The 25,419-nt window shown below is 40.4% G+C and overlaps 1 protein-coding gene across 3 annotated transcripts in view; it reads right to left on the bottom strand.

The window, feature by feature from the left end:
- The window catches only part of LOC146662618 (uncharacterized), a 32,876-nt gene extending 11,352 nt beyond the window's left edge, over positions 1 to 21,524 (bottom strand). The window contains exons 1-4 of one of the 3 annotated variants that reach the window (XM_085417558.1): positions 21,273 to 21,522; positions 16,719 to 16,824; positions 14,555 to 14,983; positions 11,443 to 12,945 (exon numbers count right to left, since the gene is read on the bottom strand). In XM_085417558.1, the coding sequence (XP_085273684.1) occupies positions 12,367 to 12,945; positions 14,555 to 14,983; positions 16,719 to 16,736 (1,026 nt within the window). In that variant the 5' untranslated portion in view covers positions 16,737 to 16,824; positions 21,273 to 21,522 and the 3' untranslated portion in view covers positions 11,443 to 12,366. Of the gene's footprint in view, positions 1 to 11,441; positions 12,946 to 14,554; positions 14,984 to 16,718; positions 17,841 to 21,272 lie in introns of those variants that run through there. The other 2 variants (XM_085417562.1, XM_085417560.1) reach the window with 2 other exon arrangements.
- Between the last annotated feature and the right edge of the window lie 3,895 nt (positions 21,525 to 25,419).

The following is a 25,419-nucleotide window of genomic DNA, read 5'->3' as shown; positions in this document are numbered from 1 at the left end:
TACGTATTTGTTTAATATGTACATTGAAAGACATGTCTTGGTCAAAAATTACTCCTTACAGAATCTGGTTAGATACCATATTTCTAAGATTTTCAGGACCTCAGTTTGTTCTGAATTAACAAGCAGAAAGTTAGCGGCCATCCAGGTCTTTATGTCTTTAAGACATTCCTGCAGTCTAACTAAATGGTGTGTGTTACCTGGCTTCATTGATTGATAGAGCTGGGTGTCATCAGCATAGCAGTGAAAATGTATGCTATGTCTTCTAATGATACTACCTGGGGGAAGCATGTATACATGTAGGTACACTAGTACCTACTCAGTTTTGGTCATTTTCCATTATAATTAACTACCAACTAATGTGGGTGGAGTCATTATAGCAATATGGTTGAAACTGCTGGGTTTCAAAGATGGCGGTTTTGATTTTCATGAATGAGTCGCTCTCATGACTCACAGAGTGATGCCAATGACTGGCAAAATGGCATCACGCTGCCTGTTTGTCATGGCTGCAGTCTGTCTTTGAATTTTGTAAATAAAGTCTGCACACATACTTGCTTCATCGCTGGGCAGGGATAGCTCAGTAGGTAGAGTGGTACCCCCGTGATCGGAAGGTCGGGGGTTCGATTCCCCTCAACAGCTACCCTGAGGTACCCCTGAGCAAGGTACCGTTCCTACACACTGCTGCCCACTGCTTCATGAATGAGTGAATGGGTTAAATGCAGAGAGGGATTTTCCCCACGGGGACCAATAAAGTACACTTTCTTAAGCAGGCAAAGGTTATACAAAAATCATACAGTGCGATTCTAAACACAAAATCTAAATGTGAGGATTAACGATCATTTTCCCATTACATCACTTTTATTATTGTTTATCATACAAAAATCACTAAAAGAGTTTTACTTCAACACCAAGTAACATCAACAACAATGAATACTCAGAGAGGTTCATTATGTGCATCATTACAGTGTTAGAGGTACAATTTTACACTTAGTGGTCATCCTTACTCTCACTATCGTCTCTTCTTCATCTGAAATTTATATGCAAAATATTAGTAATAATAATAAGGAAAAAAATTTAAAACAACAGATTACACGTGGAAATATGAAAGAGCTTTAGTTGTTCACCTGCTAAATGAGAGCTTGAACTCTTTAGTTAATCCTCTTCTGTCCGCGTCCTGACCTTGTCTCGTGTACATCATGTGTATGTGTAAGCATGCTGCAAAAAAAACCTTCTGCACTCTACGTCATCCTGCAATATATCAATACAGACAGTAACACTGAATGAAGCTCTTAACTCTCAAAATACGGAGCGCCGACTCAGTTATGAGCACATTCGCATTATGTATATAACAAAACAGCTTTATCTAATACTTTAAATAAGAATCAAATAATACCCCCCCCCCCCCCCTACTCTAACAACCACCATACATCAAACACTTCTGATCTAAGGTTTACAGTAGTTTGATAGATCTAGATTCTAACTAGTCAGTGCGCCAAACAATCAGTCACATTTAGCTCTGAAAGAACAAGTTCATTCTCGAGATCCTCAAAGCATGTTTCAGGTCTCGTAAAATCCCTTAATAAAGTGTAATGACCCCAAAATCCTATTTAGGGTGTCAGATAATGTGTCAGGACAAATTAGCTATGTCAAAGGAGCTACAGTTTAACAAACTGCTGTTGATATATTTACTGTGGTATTTAGGATCTAATGCACAGCCCACAAAGCAGTCTACCTGCCATGCAGAGCGTGCACAAGTCATTGTTAGTCAAATGGCTGTGAAATTTGCATATTATTTTTGATCACATCAGAACTAGAGAAAAGTTTGAAACCAAGCAATTCATATACACCTTTCCTGTTTTTTTGATAATTGGAGAGTCATGTAAATTTAAATATTTTGTGACGCAATTAAAAAGTCACACCAATAACCACCTTATTGAACACACACTGAACTTTTCAGGCAAAACTTCCTGGCGGTTTTATCAGGTGTTGTCTGCGTTCCATCGCTGATCCCTCATCAGTGACACAGAGCCTCAACCTGCACGTCACTAAGTTGGTGCTTGGCACACTCTTGTTGGAGGAGGGCGCTTTTTCACCCCTCACTCTCTCGTTCTAACGCAGCTGTGGGTTGAAAGGGCAGAGCACGTTGTACACCCTTGTTGTCTTCCTCAGCGTCTTAACGCAGGGATCTTTCTTAACCTTTGCGGTTTTTTCTGTGTGCTCTGGAATCTTCTTGTGATGAGCAGCAGGACCCCAAATGACATGACTCGGGCCCTTGACCGCTGTCTGGGCTGTCGGCTGTGCCTGGACTGGTCCCTGCTTCCCGCTCTCTGAAGATTTCTGATCAGCACCCAGTTTCAGTCTGGAGCTTCCACCCTTGGGATGATTTCTCCCAGCAATACTCTTGATACTGCACCTGTATTTCCTTACTTGAAGGAAAAACTTCTAACCGTTTTGAAAATATATCAATCATCATCAATCAGCATTCCACTTTCTGTTCAGTGAACTTGTAGGTTATCAACAACTTATCTAATAGCACCTGTAGGGGTTTAATACCTGTACATTAACTGTTAGTCACACAAATCATAGAAAAATCACTGAAAATTGTAGAAAACTGTAGAAAAATCACCAGATAGTTATAAAGTAAACCTGAAATCCCTCCTTTTGATACATTGTCCTTCCCATGTGGCAATTTACCATAATTTCTCATGGTTAGCGCTGGCCAACTGTGGGGAAGAAGGACCCAAATGCTGGACTCTTTGATGAGTGCATTTTATATACAGTGGAGCAAATACCAAGAACACAAATCCCTGTGAGCTCACTAGACTCCCATGTCATGTCTTCACCCAAACGTTCGTGCTCTCTGCTCTCGTCTTCCCAAACTCCCTGTGTGTTCTTTCCTTTTTCGTCCACGCTCCTCCTACAGGGAAACACTAACTCCCGCGGGCATACATGACCAGCATGACACTACACTTAGACACACACTAACTATGGAGTGTAACTCAACGATCCAGCGTCGAGGAGCTCTAAGCTACACTCCTATGTTACTCCCCTGACAAGTCAGATCAGCTGCAGGTGTGTAAGGTCCTTAGTTGTGGCCAAAAAACAAAACAAAAGCAAAAACAAAGAAACCCTGGTGTATTGGCTCCATTTTTTGATAAATAATTGTATATATTTACACAATGTGTGCATAAGTTTTCAAAATACACAATTTATATTTGCATGGCTGTAGGTGGCTGTAGGTTTGCATGTGAGTGGCTGTAGTTCAGGTGGTAGAGCAGGTCATCTACTGATCGGAAGGTTGGTGGTTCGATTCCTGGCTTTCCCCAGTCTGCATGCCAAATATCCTTGTGTGTGAATGTTACTTAGAAAGCAACTAGAACAATGTGCTTGTGCGAATGGGTGTGAATGGGTGAATGCACAAGTTGTGTAAAGCGCTTTGAGTGCTCAGAAGAGTAGAAAAGCACTATATAAGAACCATTCCATTTACCATTTCAAATTATAAAATAATTTATTTAACATGTCTGTGGTTTTTACAGTAAAAAAATACTACTAGGGTAGTCTTTTGTATGATTTCAGGAATCTTGTGTTAATACAGTGTGTCAATGAAAAAACAAATAAATTCAGACACGTGAGGTTGAGCTACAAACAATGATACAAAGCAAGGCAGGAAAAAACAACCTTTCTGATCTTCTAAATTGGTACACTCCTGTAAGATCACTGAGGTCTGTGGATGCTCTCAGCTGTCCCGAGGTCCAGGTTAAACACAGAGGAGACCGGGCCTTTGCTGTGACTGCTCTTAAATTGTGGAACAAACTGTCACACAAAGACCTCTCCAACATTGGACACTTTCAAAACCCGTCTAAAAAATCCACTTATATTCCTTGGCTTTTAAATCAGGATGAGTTTGTACTACTTTTATCTTACTTCTTACTCAAATCTTCTAATTTTATGATTCTTTCATGTCTTCTTATGTTTTATCTCTTTTATCTCTTTTATCTCTTTTTATGATCTTAAATGTCCATCACCTTGGTCAACAGTTGCTGTTTTCCATGTGCTATATAAATAAATTTGACTTGACTGGACTTGACTATATATTCAGGAGTGTTGCAATGCTATGGAGGAACTGCAGTATTTGCAGGAGTTAATAATGCCAGCTAACATTAAACTTCTGATTCAAACTTTTTCATTTAAACTGAGAGAAAAATAGAGAACAAAGGCAAATGAGATTCTCGAGAAGACTGGCCAAAGAGCATGTTTCCCAGATATTGTTTTAGAAAGAAAGTTTCGGATAACAAATGGAGTTTAAGCTGTGCAAAATGTTTATTCTGTAAACTGAATGGAGGAAAACCCAGCCAACAACAGATGGCAGACCTGCCAGAGGAAAGAGTGGTTCCAGATCTGCAACCTTTCAGAAACGTTGGTCTAGATTATTTTGGTCCACTTGTTGTGAAAAGAGGGCGCAGTATTGTAAAACGGTATGTAGTAGCGTTCACTTGCATAACAAGCAGAGCCGTGCACCTCGAAGGGGATTACTTTTTAGATACTGACTCATGCATTAATGCACCATCAGAAAAGCTATCACAGGACACAAATGACCTCCAAGCATTAACACCGAACCACTTCCTCGTCATGAAGTGAAAACCAGCTCTTAAGGGCCCCTGAATGATTTTCTCCATCTGGAAAGAACAGGCCTGTTGCAACCTGTAATATGTCCTTTTTCTTGGCATCCTTGCAAATGTCTGTTTTTCTTGTTCCTCCTCCTCGTCTAGCTCTAACCTGCTTGAAAACCTCAGTGTCTTCATCATAATGCATCCATCCTATTTCTATTTTTCTATTTCTCTTCAGAGCATTTCTTTTATGGGTTGTTTGGAAATGTTCTTTTTGCCGTGTGCTACTGCCATCCTCTTCAGATAATTTTCTTTTGGACAGTTTGGATTTCAGCCATTCAAAAAGCGCTGACTTGCGGCTGCTGCCCCTCCGTCTGTAAAATCCAAATACTGCTAGACAATCACCGTATGATGGCAAATTGTTAGGGTCCCTGGGTCGTTGACCCAGTGTTTTGTGTTTTTGGTTCTTTGATTTTGTTATTTCATTATTTTCTAGCTTTGCTTTATGGGTTTTAGGATCATTCTTAGTTTAGGTTCTCTGGGTGGGGTTTGGTTAGAGTTTTAGTGTTCTGGTTTTCTGTCTGTGTTCCATAGTTGCTGTCTCCCCTGTCTGCTGTATCCCCACATCCAGTCAGTGTCTGTGTCTACCCTAGTCCCACGTCTTTGTTCCCTTTGTTATAGTGCCTGCCTGTGAGTCTGTGTTATGTTTCCTGTTTTACTTTGAAAGTCCATGTCTGATGTTAATGTGTCTGGTTTTGCTTCCCCTTGGCTCGTTAGGCCTGATTTGCCCCAGCTGTGTTTCCCTCCTGTTACCCATTCCCTGATTGCTCCCTTTGTGTATTTAAGCCCCGTGTTTCTTTGTGTCTGTGTCGTGATCTACTCTCATTTATGCTGTGTGTTCCGGTTGCCTGGTCATGTAAGTTTATTTGGATTTTGGATTTCTGTTACTTTTTGCTAGTGATGGCCAAATGAAGCTTTCCGAAGCACTGAAGCTTGTATTGAAAAACGGTTCATTACTCGAAGCTTTTCAACACAGTCCTCTCCGGTGACATCTGGTGGTGAAAATTTTGAAGAGCAGCTTGAATCTGCAAAATAAAACGGACTGCTCAATTATCACTGCTCACTCAAGAGTGGAGTTCTCTCTGATATTGGGCCACCGTTCCGTTGCTTTGAACATGTAATTGGTTTTGTTTTCTCGATTGGGGGGCTGAAAAAAATGTAATGCGTATCTGCGTAATACATTTTGATCAATAAACTTTCCCTATTTAAACATGCACTATGGTGTGGCCTTTCTTTGCTCATAACTCCTTGATGTTGGTAAATACAATAAGTGAGCAATATATATAATATACATATGATAATGCACAGCACATTATGGAGTATGCCCCTGCTGTGAAGTCCTGCCTCCATCTACTTGTCGTTTAATCACTGGACAGCTGGACAGGTTCATACAAAATATTAGATTAGGCCAATTCCTATACATATTTTTGACCTAGGGGTGGGATTGATTGTGAACTGGAAAGGGAAAATGCTTAGGGGGCTGAGTACGGCTGCATCGTCACTGATTTGTAGAATCATTTTGATTCGATACAGGATCCGATTCAATTTGATTGGAATCTGGAAAGTTTTGCCTCAGTCAGAAATATTACAATTCTGGTCATGTATCAGTATATATCCATAATTTCGTATCTATTAAAAGAAAGCTGACACATGTGAGACTTAATTAGAGATGTAAACAGAGAGTTATGAAACCTGCAGCTGCAGAAGCCAGCGGGAAAAAAAGAGGCAAACACAGCGCGGACCCAACGACACACCAAAATCTGATTCTGACGCGTCGGGTCCGCGCTCTGTGTTCACGTTTGTATGCAGAATCCGTAAACCTGCTCCCAGTTACTGTTTTAGCTGCATGGTGTTTGACGACATGTTGTGAGGTTTAACCTGAGATGCTGGCGTTTCAGGCATAATAACGTTAATTTACAAATCGACACGGGATTTTAATGAATCAATATCACTTTATTCAATTTAGCATGGATTGTAATCAGAAAAGCGATAATCAAAACCCACCCCTAATCAAGAACTTGCAAAGTAAAAACATGATCTATGTAAGGTAGCCCTTTTGTTATTTACATTTAAAAAGAGGATTAGTGTTACTGTGCGCTGGCTGAGTCTGTTTCTTTTCTTAGAAATAGTTTCTCCTGCCCTGGAGAAAATCCACTTGCATGGAACAGAAGAGGCTGTGGAGTGCAGGAACCACACTGCAAGCTGGTAGATATGCAGGTATTCCTGGGTCCTGCAGACTATCACCTAAAAACAATAAACAAAATGATTTTCTAAACTGTAGCAATGTCATGTACGTATAGTGTCAAATACATTTTTGTAGTCTTCATCAGCTTTAATTCACATGGAAGTGTTCCTAAAGTCATATGCTGTAATGATATTTACATTATGAAAACATGATTTTGGACATTTCAAGTTTTTCACTTCGGCAGATAAAATGAATTGAGCAAAATCAACTCAAAATATTCCCACACGCCAGAACGTCCTCTCTTCCTCGCTGGCTCCATATCTGTCAGTGGAATGATCACCTCGTCGCTATCTGTCACCATCAACACACTCCACGAATCCCGTGGATGATTCACTTCCTTATATCCGTTTGAATCAGGTACCGAAGCAGTTACGTGCGTAATGAAGCTTCAGACGTCACTGGTCACGTGACTTTTGCCAAACGAAGCAAGCCTCGACACAGTGCTTCTGAACCAGTGTGTTGTTTTTTTTTCGACACACGCTCCGGAGCGTCAGCTTCAAGCGGGCCATCACTACTTTTTGCCATCCAGCAATAAAAGCTGAGTTTTGAGCCATTTTCTGCCTCCGAGTGTCTGCACTTTGGGTCCTTCTACTTCCACTCCTACCTGCACACAGCCTTAACCTGACAGAAGATCACGACCAGAACATGGACCCCGCAGACTCTTTAGCTTTTGGATTAAACGCTGAGATGGAGCGGATGATTAAGCTCCTTGACCGCATTGCTCAGGCCAATGATTTGAGGACCATGGCAGTTGGGCTAAGCGCTGTAGATGCCATCATTCGGAGCAACCCTTGGCTTACTCAGCTTTCTATGGACACTGTGCTGGGCAGCTCCATAGCTGCCTGGAGGGAGCAAGTCAGGGCTGGCGAGCTTGCTCTCTCTACCTCCACCTCCACTTCTTTACCGCCGCTCCAGGACAACACACACTCACCACCTGCCTCGTCGCTACCTCAGACTGCCTCTCCTTCCTCACACCAGCCGGGACCTTGTTCGCCTGCCCATTCGCCTGCCTTTTTCCTGGTGGCCATGTGGTCGGAGGATGAGGAGGAGGTCTCCGTTTCTCCGCCAGTTTCAGTTCCCTCCTTCAGAAGGAAACGACGCCACCGTCGCTCCTCTCCTCAATCTTCTGGTCAGCCACCTGTCTCCGCTGGAGGGTCCGAGGGGCCCGTTCAGCCTCTTGCCTCGTCAGCTGGGGGTCCGGGAGGACCCAGCCAGCACGTCCCAGTGTCTGCTGATGGTTCTGGCGAGGCCGTTCAGCCACCACCGGCTCCTCCGCCTGGTCCGGTCAAAATGCACGGACAATTCTGCATTCCCATATACAGTGGAAAAATGTTCCACGGGCTTCTCCACATTTAAAACATGTATCTGGAATTCTGTTATTATATTTATTCAATTTCACCGGTGTTACATACAGTGGGGCAAAAAAGTATTTAGTCAGCCACCGATTGTGCAAATTCCCCCACTTAAAATGATGACAGAGGTCAGTAATTTGCACCAGAGGTACACTTCAACTGTGAGAGACAGAATGTGAAAAAAAAATCCATGAATTCACATGGTAGGATTTGTAAAGAACTTATTCGTAAATTAGGGTGGAAAATAAGTATTTGGTCACCTCAAACAAGGAAAATCTCTGGCTCTCACAGACCTGTAACGTCTTCTGTAAGAAGCTTTTCTGTCCCCCACTCGTTACCTGTATGAATGGCACCTGTTTGAACTCATCATCTGTATAAAAGACACCTGTCCACAGCCTCAAACAGTCAGACTCCAAACTCCGCCATGGCCAAGAACAAAGAGCTTTCGAAGGACACCAGGAAAAGTATTGTAGACCTGCACCAGACTGGGAAGAGTGAATCTACAATAGGCAAGCAGCTTGGTGTGAAAAAATCAACTGTGGGAGCAATCATCAGAAAATGGAAGACATACAAGACCACTGATAATCTCCCTCGATCTGGGGCTCCACGCAAGATCTCATCCCGTGGGGTCAAAATGATCATGAGAACGGTGAGCAAAGATCCCAGAACCACACGGGGGGACCTGGTGAATGACCTGCAGAGAGCTGGGACCAAAGTAACAAAGGTCACCATCAGTAACACACTACAACGGCAGGGAATCAAATCCCGCAGTGCCAGACGTGTTCCGCTGCTGAAGCCAGTGCATGTCCAGGCCCGTCTGAAGTTTGCCAGAGAGCACATGGATGATACAGCAGAGGATTGGGAGAATGTCATGTGGTCAGATGAAACCAAAGTAGAACTTTTTGGTATAAACTCAACTCGTCGTGTTTGGAGGAAGAAGAATACTGAGTTGCATCCCAAGAACACCATACCTACTGTGAAGCATGGGGGTGGAAACATCATGCTATGGGGCTGTTTTTCTGCCAAGGGGACAGGACGACTGATCCGTGTTAAGGACAGAATGAATGGGGCCGTGTATCGTGAGATTTTGAGCCAAAACCTCCTTCCATCAGTGAGAACTTTGAAGATGAAACGAGGCTGGGTCTTCCAACATGACAATGATCCAAAACACACCGCCCGGGCAACAAAGGAGTGGCTCCGTAAGAAGCATTTGAAAGTCCTGGAGTGGCCTAGCCAGTCTCCAGACCTCAACCCCATAGAAAATCTGTGGCGGGAGTTGAAAGTCCGTGTTGCTCGGCGACAGCCCCAAAACATCACTGCTCTCGAGAAGATCTGCATGGAGGAATGGGCCAAAATACCAGCTACTGTGTGTGCAAACCTGGTAAAGACCTATAGTAAACGTTTGACCTCTGTTATTGCCAACAAAGGTTATGTTACAAAGTATTGAGTTGTATTTTTGTTATTGACCAAATACTTATTTTCCACCCTGATTTACGAATAAATTCTTTACAAATCCTACCATGTGGATTCATGGATTTTTTTTTTTTTTTTTTTTTTTCACATTCTGTCTCTCACAGTTGAAGTGTACCTCTGGTGCAAATTACTGACCTCTGTCATCATTTTAAGTGGGGGAACTTGCACAATCGGTGGCTGACTAAATACTTTTTTGCCCCACTGTATATACACAAAAGAAAAGTATTGTACCATGTTGAGAATTTACCGATTTGAGAGAGCAACCCTTCCCACACCCCAGCCTGTGTAAGAACATACAGGCATCCCTTAACCCCAAAACTACTTCCGCCCTCTTCTTGGAACATGTCCACCCTAAACCGAGGAACTATTCACCTGCATTTAGCAACAGTTGTTAAAGTAATTACAATTGATTAAAAGAATTTAACTAAAGAAAAAAAAAGATAATAACAATAGAAATAAATCCACCTTGTCAAGTTTTTACTCTCACACATTTGACACAATAAGTGAAATTACTAGTAACTCTTATTAAGAGAACAAAACAACCAATGTCTAACCCAGCATTGTATAACAACCCTTTGGCAATATAATAAATTGTTCTGTCCATTATGGTTCATAAATACACTTAGTGTATTTACGAGTTAGTGATCTACCATCATATACCTTATCAAACATCTTGTACTTGATTGAGGCTCTTAATGTAGGCGTCCACGTCCGCTGGTGTATCGAATACATGCGTACGTTCCTCGTTGGTCAAAAGCAGCCTCGCTGGATAAATGATCCGATGTTTCCACGATCCAATCTCCCGCAGCTTCTTCCTCATACCATCATACTGACGCTGCTGTCTATATGTCTCTGCAGGCAGGTCCGGCAGGAAGGCTATCTTATTGTCCTTATACGTCAGTTCTTTTGTCGTCCTAGTGGCTTTCATGATGCCTTCTCGATCTCTGTAACTTAAGCACTTAATTATAAAAGTTCTCGATCGGTTTGCATTGGAGCTTTGCCTTGTGATTATCCTGTGCGCTCTCTCCAGGACAGGAGGGGGAATTTTCAAAATGTCCGATATAAACTTCTCCATGAAAGTACGTGGATCTGTACCTTCTTCTTTCTCAGGGATGCCGAGGATTCGGATGTTATTACGCCGACTTCTTCCTTCCAAATCCTCCACCTTTTTAGATAGAAATTTGGCCTGTCTTTCAAGGCATTCCATATCATTTTTCAATAAGGTGATTTCGTCCTCCGCGTTGGAGATTCTTTTTTCAGCCTCGTCAATTCGCCCTCCACATTTTTGTATATCAGCTTGAACAGCTCCTATTGCTGACATAATACCACCCATTTCAGTATGGAACTCTTGCTTGAACAATCGAATAGCGTTTAAAAGGTCCAAGGTAGAAGGCATTTCTGGGTTTGCAGGTTGCTTTTCTTGCTCGTGTTCATGCATAGCGTCCATCTGCCCTTCCTCCACCCCGCTTTCGTCTTGTGCCTCAGACGTAGTTTTTTGTTTGTCCTTGTTCAGTTTTTTAGGCATGTTAGCGTTCTCATATGTTCCCAAACGAACTATGTCAAAACGTAAGTTCTATTTTGGATTTACAGAGAGTATTTAACGAAAAAGACAACTGAGCTCGCGAAGCACGGGTCTCCTCACTTTGCCGCCATTACCGGAAGTCAGGTTTTGAATATTTTATTTTTCTTACATTTCAGGTTCTTACATTTCAGATTTTTAATAAGTTGCAGGAACCCTGTTCAGTGTGAGTGGAGAACAGCCAAGTCTCCTCCTCTGATAAACCTCCATCTGTGCCACTGAAAACAGTTCATCTGACTGTGACTGTAAACATGTTTCCATTTGTCACTTCAGTCTTTACTCTGAAAAACAGGAAGCGAAATCACAGCTCAAACTATTTCTTTGTTTAACATTTTAAATGTTTATTTAACATTTTCAAGACTTCACGTTCAAAATACATTCAATAAAAACTTGATAAGGTAAGATTATTTATATAGCACAATTCAACAACAAGGTGATTCAAAGTGCTTTACAGAGACATTAGAAAAATAAAATAAAATGAAAAGCATGATTTAAAATGGATTAAAAAAAACAGTAGATAAAATCAGAACAGTAGATAAAATCAGTAGTTAAAATGTAAGTTTTGAAATTTAAGCTTAAAAGTGTGGATTTGGTGTTTTATTCAAATGCAGCTGAGAACAGGTGAATCTTCAACCTGGATTTAAATAAACTCAGTGTTTCAGCTGATGTGAGGCTTTCTGGGAGTTTGTTCCAGATATATGGAGCATAAAAGCTGAATGCAGCTTCTCCGTGTCTGGTTCTGACTCTGGGAACTGATAAAAGACCGGATCCAGATGACCTGAGGGATCTGGAAGGTTCATACTGGGTCAGGAGGTCACTGATAACATGAAAACAGATTTTTTCATCCAACTGCTGAAGCAAAGCAAACCACTCGACATGAACACTGAAGTAGAACAGTTTAGAAAGCTTAAAATGGAACTAGGGAACCATTTTCATTCATAGTTGCCTCATCAGATCTTTACAGGAGATTCCATCTGAACTCTGTGGAGCCTGATCTCAGGAGTTTTGAGTCTCACCCTGAAAGCAGAAGAGGATCTTTCTGTCTCTGCAGATTCACTGTGATGGGAGCGATTTCAGCCCTGAGTGATCAAGGTGATGTTTGCACAGAGCAGATAATTTAGTGAATGTTTTGGGACATTGGTAACAGTGAAACAGTTTTTTAGTAACGTGGGATCGTTTGTGTGTGGTGTATGAACTGAGATTCCTGAAGCTCTTGTCACACTGGTCACAGCTGTAGTTTCCTTCCATGTGTGTACGTTCATGCTTGTTACAATGACATGAGCGTGAAAAGCTTTTGTCACAGTGCCTGCACTTGTATGGTTTCTCTCCTGTGTGGACACGTTTGTGTTCTTTAAGGTTGACTGCAGTGGTGAAAGATGACCCACACTGATCACAGAGGTGCTCTTTAACCCCACTGTGAATCAGTTCATGGCGTTTTAATCTACTTGATGTGGTGAAACTTCTCCCACATTCTTTGCAGTGTTCCAGTTTGTCTCCAGTGTGTTTACGTTGATGTGTTTTTAGGTTTTTTCTATGGCTGAAAGTTTTTCCACAAAGGTCACAGAGGAAGTTTTTCCCACCACCACAGTAATGACAGGGTTGAGAACTGGATCCATCTGTGTCGCTCTGCTTCTAAACAAAGACACAGTGTAAGTTAGTCCTTCATCATTTTTATCCTGAACGTCGCCTGAAATAAAGAGCATCTCTGCAGACGTCCAATTACATTTTACTGTTTCAGTTAACACACTCAGTTTAGTGGGCTGTAAAAACTACAATACTACCATCATAATACTACATTAATACTGTCCATCCATCCATTCACTTCCGCTTATCCTTTTCAGGGTCGCAGGGGGCGCTGGAGCCTATCCCAGCTGTCATAGGGCGAGAGGCGGGGTACACCCTGGACAGGTCGCCAGTCTGTCACAGGGCCAACACACAGGGACAGACAACCATTCGCACTCACTTTCACTCGCACATTCACACCTAGTGGCAATTTGGATTATCCAATTAACCTATCCCCACAAGTTGCATGTCTTTGGACGGTGGGAGGAAGCCGGAGTACCCGGGGGGAACCCACGCAAACACGGGGAGAACATGCAAACTCCACACAGAAAGACCCCGGCCTGATGGTGGAATTGAACTCAGGACCTTCTTGCTGTGCGGCAACAGTGCTAACCACCGTGCCACCGTGCTGCATTAATACTGATACTACTAATATGTTACAATAACATCTGACTTGCACTAAAGTACTACTATCCTAATATCTGCAGGGTACCAACACAGTGCAAAACTACTAATGTAACACTGCAATAATACTAATTTAATACTGCATTAATAACACTAACTGTGTAGTTATAACACTCAGCTGAATGGGACACAAGAAAAACACTACTACCCCCATGACACTGCAATTATAATATTAAATGAGTATTTTAACACTACTACTATACTAAAATACTATTACGTAACAACACAACTTTGTTAACCATAATAGAAGATTACTGAATGTTTGGTTTTGTACTTATTTTCATTTGTGTTTTATTTTATTCCATGTACTCCTAACAGAGGAATCAGGCTCTGTAAACAAAAGGCCTTTTATGTGGAAATAATAAAAATGTCATTATATACCAGGAAACTGCCTGAACATTAAATAACACCATCATATTAATTTTCAGCACTTTTAGTTTTTCATGATCCTGTAAACAAAAATCACAACTGAAATCACTTCATTACTTAAATCACGCTGCTGTTATTGTGTATATATTTATTTATATTTCTTCATACATTCTTATATAGTTCTATATTGTGTATTTTGTTGTACAGTTATTTTATTTTCAACTTTAATTTATATATTTTATCTTATTCTCCCAGTTAAATTTACCCTTCATTCTAATTTGTGTTGTACAGTTATTTCATTTTTAACCTTAATTTATATTTTATTCCTTCCTAGTTAAATTTACCCTTTTTAATTTTTCATATTTATTTCCTATCTTATTCATAGCCTTTTCCTATTTTGTTTTCTTTAGGTCACGAGCAGTTGTCCAAGCATTTCACTACATATCGTACTGTGTATGACTGTGTACGTGACAAATAAAATTTGAATTTGAATTTGAAATGAAAATCTGAATAATGACTCAGAGCTGCTTTTCCATGCAGTAGAATTGCTAACATGCTAACACAGTTTAATGAGCAGAGTTGTTCCAAACAGTCAGGCTAAAATGACAACAATATAAATACATACCTCACAGTAACTGCACTTGTAGAGTCTCTTTCTGGTGTGGATCTGTTGGTGTTCTCTCAGGTAACGTGGAGCTTTAAAAGTCTTCTCACACAGGTCACATTTGTAAGGTCTCCCCTCAGTGTGGGTAAACATGTGGCGTTGTAACAATGTGTTGTTTGTAAACTGTTTGCCACACTGATCACAGCAGTAAACTTTAACTCCAGTGTGGATGAGTTGGTGTCTTTTTAGAGCACTCTTCCAGGAAAAAGTCTTTCCACACAAGTCACAGCTGAACGGTCTCTCTCCAGTGTGGATGACCTGATGACGTTTTAGTTTAGCCTTCCCAGTAAAACCCATCCCACACTCGTCACAGGTGTGTTTTTTCTCTCCCTTTCTTCTGTGAGGTTTGTCAGCCTCCTGAGAGCGCTGACTTCTCGCTCCATGTTGGTCCTGCAGTGACAGAGATACAAACAGAGGCAGTGAGTGAAATGCAGTCGTGGAACAAACTCAACCTTCAAACTCCCTCCATTAACACTAGTTTTAAACCTGAAGGTGTAGTGTGGCACCAAACACCTTAAAGGTCTCTTATCACCACCTACTGGTAGTTCTAACACATTACATCCAACCTGGTGTTAAAAATAATTCATGACTGTTCAAACACTCTAAAATATTTTTCCTTTTTTTCTTTACTTTTACTCCCCACAGAAAAAAAGGACTTTCTACTCATTGTATTTACAAAACAGATTTTTTACTTTTGGTTTGAGAAATTTGAGAGGAGTCATTTCATCACTAAGGGCATCAAACATCAAACCAATTAGAGCCTGAAAAGAAACACATGAAAGACAATCCTGATCGTGTACTAATCACCAGGGTTTGAAACATAAAAAGAGATGAAAGAGGCAAAACTGTGAGTCATAGTCAGGAGTTAAAGTGAGACGTTGTTCTTCTTTCTTTTTTGCACAGCACCTGAACAAACAGGTAATTTCAAATGCAGCGTTTCTATCAACAAACATCAGCAAACACACAAACTGTTTGTGTGCAGTTTGTCTCACAGTGTGTTGCTGGCTAAAGGTCCAGCTGCTGCACATCACAGGGAGAGAAAAGAAAGAGAGCTAACTTCACTCAGAGATGGAGAAAGATAAGACACACAGGACAGGAGAGGAAGAAGAGGTGTTAGATTTAAAGGGAAGGACTGCTCAGTGGGATTTGATCAACTGGAGATTAAAGCTTACATGTAAGTCCTCATGTGTTGAAATCAGATATTGGGTCTGTACATGGACATTATGTTTTTTCAGGTTGTGAAAGATGCTGCAAAACAATCTGAGGCAGATTAACTGTGTTATTTAAAGACTGCATGAAGATCCTCTGCAGGTTAGTGCAGGATAAACAGGTTCGTTTGCTGAACTGTGATTTAAAGTAAAGAACAGTGTGTGACTGGTGCACAGTGACTGTGGTGCTCATGTCACAGTTAGATTACATCAAGTGTAGCAGAGATTCATTTAAACTGAAGCTCATGATGCTGACATTCATTCACTGAGTTCCACCTTCATACCAACAGTATAGTGTCTAATATAAAGACAGTGTACTGTCAGTGTAGAGGATGGAAATCAGCCAGGACAGCTCATGAAACATCTGCTGACATCTGGTTGAATTCAGTTGTGTACATCCACAGAGAGGAGCAGGTCAGCTGATCACAGCCTGTACTTTAAGAAAATCTACTGGAGCTCTCAACAGAAATTATTGTGAGCTGTGATTCTTTTCCCCACGCTGAGCCACTACAGCTGATTTTAGGGTTCCCACCTGCTCAATCCCACTTTAACCTCTTCCCTGCTCATGTTCCTGTTTAGAGGCAAAGTCACCCTCTACAATGTAGGCAACAGAAAATACACATATGTTTTATTTTCCTTCATTTTCCTTCATTCGGGCTGCTGTTGTGATGCTTTGAATGTGTATTTTTGGGGTGAAGAACAAAATGTTATGTCCATTTGATTATTAAATAATTTCGATGAATAAGCCTTACACATGTGCTGTGGTGTAGTCTTTCTTTGCTTGTGACTTAATAATGTTTGTAAACATAATAGTCTAAAAAAACAACATAATATACAACACAGTCATATAACAGGTTGGGAGGATGAGAGTTTTAGACGTGACTGATTATTTGGTGAAACTGTGATATTTTCCTCACCTCCTGTGTTGAGCTCATTGTTTCCTCTGTAGTGACTCAGCTGAGTCCAGATGGCTGAAAATGTTCCTCTGCTGCTCTGTCAGACTCTTCTCCTCCTGCTGATCAGCTGGGACACAAAACAGATCTTTGTTAGGCTCCACACTGCACTGAAGAGTCAAAGTGTCTCATATGTTCATCTGACAACACAAAGTACAAATTTCACTCTGATTGCTTGTAGAAATCTTGTGAGACGTGTTGTGCTGCAAAGTGAGGAAACTCTCTCACTCACTTATACTTCAGGAGGAACTTTGTGACATTGGCTCTAATATTCTAAGCAGCCCTTTACTATGACAGGGCCAGAAAGTCCTATTTGAAGGTTTGGGAGAAGGACCATGTTAAAGGTGGATTGGGGTTTATACACTTTGTTATGATACAGGTAAGGCTGTAAGAGCCTGAGAAAATGAAAAACAACTATTTTTATAGAGCCAAAAAAAGAAAAGATTTCTAAAGGGAACATTCATTTTATTTATTGTTATTTTATTATTATTTTCCTAAAATGTGTCAAATATATATTTTCTCATCTAAATGTCCACTGAGATGTGTGCCAGGGGGCGGTAATGCTCCTTAACATTGGCTGCCAACCAGCCAATGTCACGACCACAACAACCGTGAAAATAGTTGGATTTACATTGCTGCTCAATCACAGCTGCCTGATTAATGGTTTTCATTAGCAATTTAGCAAAGTTGATGGTGGTGGTGTGTCTGTGTGAGTGAAAGACAGAGAGGGAGCGAGCGACAGATTTTCTGTTATAACCTTCATTTTATGGAGGCACAGTGTGAGCACTCGGGTCGCATCAGAGCATCGGGTGAGACCCTGCATCGTGACCTACCAACTTCTAACCCCTGCGAGTCAATCGTGCAGTTTGAAAATCGCACAGTGTATGTCCAGCTTTAGGTGTACTGTCGTCCGAGACTTGCACCGCAGTGTTGGCGTTTGTTTCCCTGTTGGCCATGCTTCTTGTTGTGGTCATCTGTTGTCTTCCGGTATTTTCTCCGTAAGCGACCTTTCCTCGACCAATGAGATAAGCGGTAATCTGACTTGTCATACTCGAATTGTCATAAGTGTGCTGTCAGCTCATTGGTCACAAAGCAGGAGAGGGGCTGGGAATTATGTTTTCAAACAAAGCATTAATTCCATTAAAAGTTATAGACTACTTTTGATTATCACTGTATTACGGGACAAAGTGCGTCCCTTATTAGCTCAATACGGGACGTGTACTTTTGTTTCTAAATACGGGACGTTTTTATTTTTTAAGGGACGGTTGGCAACCCTAGGGGTGAGTAACTCTGCTTTTAGCATGTTAGCACCCTAGCACCACTGAAGGAACAATGGACAGTTATTGAGCATTAATATGCAAATCCTCATGAACATTGAACAACAACCACTGATTAAAGCTCACTGATCAAATGCTGTGATTGCAGCGAATCCCCAACTCTCTGTGAATAGTACTCATGGAAATTGATCAGTGATCTTTGAGTAACGAGTTTTAATCAGCGGTTTCAGTGCTTTCCTTCCTGCTTTGACTGCAGCTGTGTTTGACACAGGAAGACATTTTTACATTCTTCATGATTATACTTTATTCTCTTTGGAGGAAGTGCAGCTTTAAACCTTCACATGATTCAAGTCAACCCAACAGATCAATCTGAATGATCACAGGTGGGAAAAACTTCTGTAGACAAAATAAAACCCAACATTCAATCCACAACATGATTAAAAATATGATTTCTCCAAATCACCAAGAGCTGCACATTAACCACCACAATATATTTTATTCTCTGTGCTTTCAAATATGAACACTGTTTACTTTCATCTCTGTTTCATTAGTTTTTGTTAACATCTTCCTGTGCATCACTTTACAGCAGCCACACTCATTAAAATGAGACTTTGTAGGAGTTCACTTCCTCTCATGTGTTCATCCACAGCAGCTGGACAATAAAGTTTATTGGCTGTGTCCCAATTCACGCTTGAAGTACGCATTTTAAGTGCGGTTACGTCACCGCCACGCGACGACGGCTGTCCCAATTCGAAGTGTGCTTCAAATGCATACTCCAAATGCGCTGTCGATTTCCCCAAATATCAAGCGTGGTCCGGAGCACGCTTCGTAGTCCCATATATCCCACAATTCATAGCGCGGTGGTGAGTGTGGATAATTTTGCCGCAAAATATGGCAGAAGGGAGTGGCCGAAGAGGTTTCTTTTTTATTTCCAAACTTTATTGAAATTATAAAGTGAACAGTCAGTCATTCCAGCTCAGTTTGTACATTAGACATACAAGGCAAATAAGCATAACAATATACAGTACAATGAAATAGGAAGGATGAATAAATAAAGGACAAAAAAAGAAAAAAAAAAGGGGGGGGGATATGTGACAGACTTCATAACAACTTTGTACTTGAAAGTTGTGACAGCTCATTCGTTAAACATTTCTGAATGAATTTCAATCAATGATAAACCTTTTTTATTGGAAGTTAATTTAAGAGAGTTTGAGTAATATTCAATTTCAATCAAAAACAAATTAAATGATGGGGTTGAGTTTTGAAACTTACATTTATGTATGTGGAATTTCCCTAATAAGATGGAGCGGCCGAAGAGTGAACTGTCAAAAGTACTGAATATGACGTCACTTATTTATGTGCAAATGTTTAATAATTGAAGTCAGTCATATATCCACAAACACAACAAGCTGAAAGTCAGTGATATATATATATATATATATATATATATATATATATATATAGATAGATAGATAGATAGATAGATAGATAGTAGGGCTGCCACGATTTGTCGACTAGTCACGATTACGTCGACTATCAAAATCGTCGACGACTGATTTAATAGTCGACGCGTCGTTTGAAACTTTGTAAGATCACAAAAGACGCAGGAATAAGTGGCAGGATTTAAGAGTGTAATAACGGACTGAAACAGAAGATGGCAGCATTGCATGTACAAGGATGTCAGCTACCGTTAAACCCCGAAGAAGAAGAAGAAGCAGCTGTGTCCCAGAATTCATAGCGCGGCCCAGCGCAGTTTCGAGCAATGGCGGCAGCTAGTTAGTTTTAATGTTACTCTTATTATTCTTTCTGGGTCACAAAATAAACGTTTAACATATTTTCAGGCGAGAATGTAGCTGTGTAAACCTCAAATATCTGCTCAGTTTATCAGGACACCACATATTTTCAAAAGCGCTCCGACGTTTTCGGAGACATCTGTTACCCACTAGCTCGTTAGCGAGCCGGGGGCTAGGCTCACTAGCGCCGTGAGAACACCGGACTCCCCGCAAATCGTTTTCAAACCCACCGCTGTCTTTCGCTACTCAGGTTAAATATATATGAGTCACTTAGATAACTTAAAATGTTATTGTTTGGCTTTTTTTTTTTAGTATTTTATTTGTTCCTGAGTAAATCAGTTTGTCTGAGATTAAAGTTATAGTTTTTGCACAGCTGAATAAACGTCAAGCAGACAACTGATTATCAGAAGTGTGAGATGCTCCAGAATATACTCCAGTGTCCTGTTATATTTTAGATAGCAAGGAGTTTATTAAACTTCACCGAAACAATCTGCAAATTTCATTAAAATTTAATAAACTACCATCTTGTCTTTATTTTTAGTTAGCACAGACCTTAAACACTTAAAGCTGTAAGCTAATGATAGTTATATAAGAGCAGATGCTGCTGGTGCAATAAGCTGTAGTTTTACGTCTAATGGATGATGATCTGATTAGTCGACTAATCGCAAAAATAATCGGTGACTAGTCGACTATCAAAATAATCGTTTGTGGCAGCCCTAATAGATAGATAGATATATAAAATCTGACAATACTATAATATTGGCCATATTATATTTACATTACCCAATGAAGCCCAACAATCATGTTTTACAGTCCCGTGGTCTCAGCCTCAGATACTCAACTAATCAAAGTGATGTCATGACAAAAATGAATGACTAACAAAACATTTTTTTCCTTCATTTCTGTCAAACAAAGCTGTATGTAACGTGTCTCGCGGTTAGTATCATGGTTGCTAGGCAACCCGAACAGCGCGACGAAGCGTATACCGTCCCATTTCACAAGCCTCTCACTTCCGCACTTCTCTTACGTACGTAGTGCGCGTACTTCAAGCGTGCAGACCCTGCCATTGTGACAAATACAGGCCATTTCACTTCCTCTCATGTGTTCATCCACAGCAGCTGGACAATAAAGTTTATTGTGACCCTGATACTGCAGCAGATCGCTCTCATCCATTTCCTGTTATCACTTCAAACAGAAACGAGGCTGTAGAGGTTTGGTGCAGGCAGAAAAACAGCTGCAGGGACAATGAAAAGACTTTTCTGCTCCAACTTCTCCCAGCATGCTGAGCTAATGATTAGTTGGTGTTTTTCTCCAAACACTCTCTCACGCTTCTCTCAACGTGTTCACAATAAACTGTGAACAGACACCGAGGAGAGCAGCAGAAGACCTCATTCAGGAGCTAAACTCAACATGAACTGAACTCACAGTAAAGTTAGCTCGGTGCTTACCTTTAGATGAGCCCACAAACCGAGAGAAACTCCGCGATGAAGCTGGAACTCTTTCCAAACACAGGAAACAGATCAGGGAGCAGAGACCCACGTGGTTCACGCTGATCTCAGCTACGATCCAGGAGACAAGGGTGGGCAGATCGATGCAGATATCGATCCAAACGTTGGTACTACTTTAGTCTCTTTGAATGGAAAAGCAGCTCTCTGTGCAAACACCTCCTCTCATGGAACATTCTTACTTTGTTTCGCCCCCTTCTTCTTCGTCTTCCTACAAATTGTATTTGTGGTTGTCAAACAACAAAATGGTGAATTACCGCCACCAACTGGTGTGGAGTGTGAACTGTAACGTCGACCAGCAACAATTTACTTTACTTTTAAAAACTGGAATAAGGCCCGATCACTTTCTCTTCTTGAGTCCTTTTGCAGTAAATCAATAAGATTCAGTTTCATTTTTATGTTACTGAGGTTTTGGATCAGTTACCTTCTCACAGTGTAATATAACATGTTCTACAGTTTTCTTTTCTCTTTTTTGAATGATTTGAATGGAGGTTATAATCCACCATCAGTGAACTGAAATGGTAATTTTTTCTTAATGGTTATTGTCATGGTCCTGTGTCGTTAGACCCAGAGTTTTGTGTTTAATATTGGTATCATCTTGTGTTTTGGGTTAATTCTTGTTTGCTTGTTTTTGTGTTTAGTGTTTTCTATACCTACCCATATCCTCCCCCAGTTTGTGTTTTTGAATTTTTCTGTTTTACTTTGAAGGTCTCAGTCTAGGTTTGTGTTCTTTTCCAGATTACCTTGTGTATTTATAGTGTGTCTATCTCTGCTTGTCGTTGGTTCGTCTGTGTATCGCTGTGTCTCTAACCCCAACATTCTCCGTGCGGTTTTCCCGTGTTCGTATGATTTCAGGTTTATTTACTACTTTTCCCCAGTTTAGCTTATGTTTCAGTTTTCCCCTCCTGCACTAAAACTCACTCACATCTCTGCGTTGATCTGCATCTTCGGTCTTTCCTTACAACACCACACGACTGCTGCCACAGCCGTGACAATTATATTCATTTCACTTCAATTTTGATTTTATTTTTTATTAATGCATGTATGCATTTCTTTTTATATATAACACTTATTTACAATGGGAGTTTCCAAGGTGTGTTATTGCAAGGTAAAGGTCATTTTAAACTTTGTAAAAATATTCTACTAATATCTTATATTTTAACAGGAGTGACTGGTTTTAAAAAGGGGATTTTTTTACGTCTGTGTAATATTTCTTTAGTCTCGTTTACTCTGTTGTTTCTCTCCATACTCAACCTTGTTTTTGTTTTTCCCCTATAACACACAGTTATGCATCACATATTATAAATCTGACTTTGATAAATATTTAGATCTTCATACATTTCAGGGTCCAAGTGTGGGTTGACTGAAGTGTTTGCTTTTATCTTCACAACATCCTAAACTTTTACTGTTATGTATGAGCAGAAACGAAAAACCAAAAACAACATGATATATGCAGTACTGTCTTCAGCCTCTAGGCGACATTGTTGTTCAGGAAGTATATTCTCCTCTGAATAGCTGCTAAAAGCGCTTGTCTAACCAAAGACTGTAAACAGAAGACAAAAGTTTATGAACTGTAAAACAGAACAGATACACTGAAGCCACAGTGATATTAAACATACAGCACTGACAGTGATGACAGACAACACAGGGCTCTAGAGTGCGAACAATTTGGTCACAAATGCGACCAAATTTTTCAGTGGTGTGACTGTTCGGGTAACAAAAATAAAATAAAAATCTCTGCAACTCTCTGTGTGGTCAACAACAGACACACATTATGCTCCTATTGTGGACTAAACCAATCAGAGATAGTCAGGGGAGGGAACTCTCTGATTGGCCGTGGTCCAGTTGAAAGTGCAGTTGGAAGAGAGAGGTGAGTAGCTTGAATAAAGCGATATCAATTCATTTAATCCTGAATCGACTTTTAAATATAACTGTGTTTTGCCAGAAACACCAGATTCTCAGATTAAAGCTCACAAAACCATTTCAACAACCAGCAAATGAGAGCAGGTACACGGATTCCACACAAAGACGTAAACACAGAGCGGACCGACGCATCAGAATCAGCTTTGTATTTCTCGGCTTTCTCACCCGACGGCCCGTAGACGGACACGCTGTCGGAGCTCTGTGTTTACGTCTTTTTGTGCTGATTCTGAGCTGCAGGTTTTGTCTCTCTCCAACCAAAATTCACCGAGCCAGCAGCAAAAGAAGCAGCAAACTGCGCTTCACATTTGATAAATGTCATCATGAATTCCCTCTGAGTTTTGCTGTTTTGCTTCCACCACGATAAAAATCACACTTCATGCACAGCTCTCTCTCTCTCTCTCTCTCTCTCTCTCTCTCTGTGCTTCAAGAACAGTTTCCTGTCTCCAACCTCTGTTTTCTGCATTCTTCATTCACTTATTACCCATCAGTCTCCCGTTGTTTACAGCGCTGTCTTTTTTTTCACTTAAATGACCTCGGACAAGAAAGCCTATTTTTTCTGCTGTTGTTCAATACTGAAGAAATTTAAACTTTTTAAAATTATGCAGAATATTGCAGAATATTTTTAAGGTTTTCTGCTATAAAAAGCCAGACCAGGAAAATCTCCTTCATGTTTTTCTGTGTTTTATTCTCAGTTACTTTGACACAAAGGCATCTGCTGTGATGTTCACAATTCTGATGAAGTCTCACATGTATCAGTACTGATAAATGATCAGAATTATAATATTTCTGACTGTCTGAGGCTAAATTGAATCGAATTCGGACTTTTAGAACTAGAATCGAATGGATTATAGAAATCAGTGATGATACCCAGCCCTAGTGAGCAGCCTAGGCATGACAGAAGTGGATGTAGCTGTAATAGGAAAAGAACTATTGATAACTTTTCTGTTAAGTTAAGGCCTGATCCGTCTGAAATTCATAGCCAGTGCTCTGACACGGTGTCATCAATCTTTGAATAATGCTGAAAAAGCACAGTGTATCCAGAAAAACACATTATATGCTGCAATAAATGCACTGCCCAAGTGTCCCCTCTCCCCACTGCCTTTCAGCAGCGTGCAACAGCAAACAGGTCGTCAGAGGAGCCGAGATGATGATTAAGTTTAACATTTTCTACAATATTGACAAAGCACTTTAAGCACAAGATTGTTAGTTAATAATTTAGAAATGAATATTGTCTGTATGGACTGCAATCCCCCCCCCCCCCCCCAAAAAAAAAAGTGCACATGTAAAACTGCGGTGTTAAGCGATGCGGTTGAAAAATTTAAGTGCACCTTTTGTGCCGGTGCACCCATGGCAAACAGTTAGTCTAGAGCCCTGCAACATTACAGGTCAGTTTAGGTCAGTTCCAAAAACAACAATAAAACAATAACGCTATCAGGATAACTGGTGACTTTAAGGACATAAATCCAGTATGCCTCTGATGACTGGAGGTGAGCAGTGTTACAATTTATAAACTGATGAAAGATTTTATTACTAAAAAATTAAGGAGTGTTTTTAAAATAAAATCTTTGTGGAAAATGAAGGTGTGGCAACAAAAATAAATATATTTGAGCAATAACTCAAGTTGTTCAAATTTGGAAGGAAGCATGATCTCTGGGTGAAGACTGTAGTAACAGGAGGATGAGAAACAATGATGGTTTAATGAGCACTGAATAACAGAGAATTCATGTCTTCCATACAGTTACTGGATGTAGTGTTTGTACATCACGTTTTAAAAAATGCAAAGATAATGACTTTAAATGATCATATTAAATGGTTAATCAGTGACTTTTAAATTATAAGTTTTATTTTCATATTTAATTGATGGAATTTGCCTTCATGTTGCAACAATCAGGAACAGCTGACAGTGAAATCTCCTTTTCAGCAGGCAGTTTGTTTAAAACCAGAGTTTATTTCAAAAATATCATTAAATGGTGGACATTTTACAGTCTGCACACCCACCTGTAGCTCCAACCCCTCACAAAGTAAAGTGGCTTCACATAGTGGTGAAACCAAATACTACAATAACACCACATCTACAGTAAAAACCTGTTAACAATGCTCAAGGGTTACTTGAGCATCCCTCAAAATTTATACCCATCCTTTGCCCTTGGGACCCAAACAGGCCCCA

Source organism: Rhamphochromis longiceps, linkage group LG9 (genome assembly GCF_057381845.1).
Source record: "Rhamphochromis longiceps isolate RC_006_pf linkage group LG9, R_longiceps_female_GT1.1, whole genome shotgun sequence".
Lineage (NCBI taxonomy): Eukaryota > Metazoa > Chordata > Actinopteri > Cichliformes > Cichlidae > Rhamphochromis > Rhamphochromis longiceps.
The sequence above is the reverse complement of the archived record's forward strand: the minus strand, read 5'-3'. Positions and strand labels throughout refer to the sequence as shown.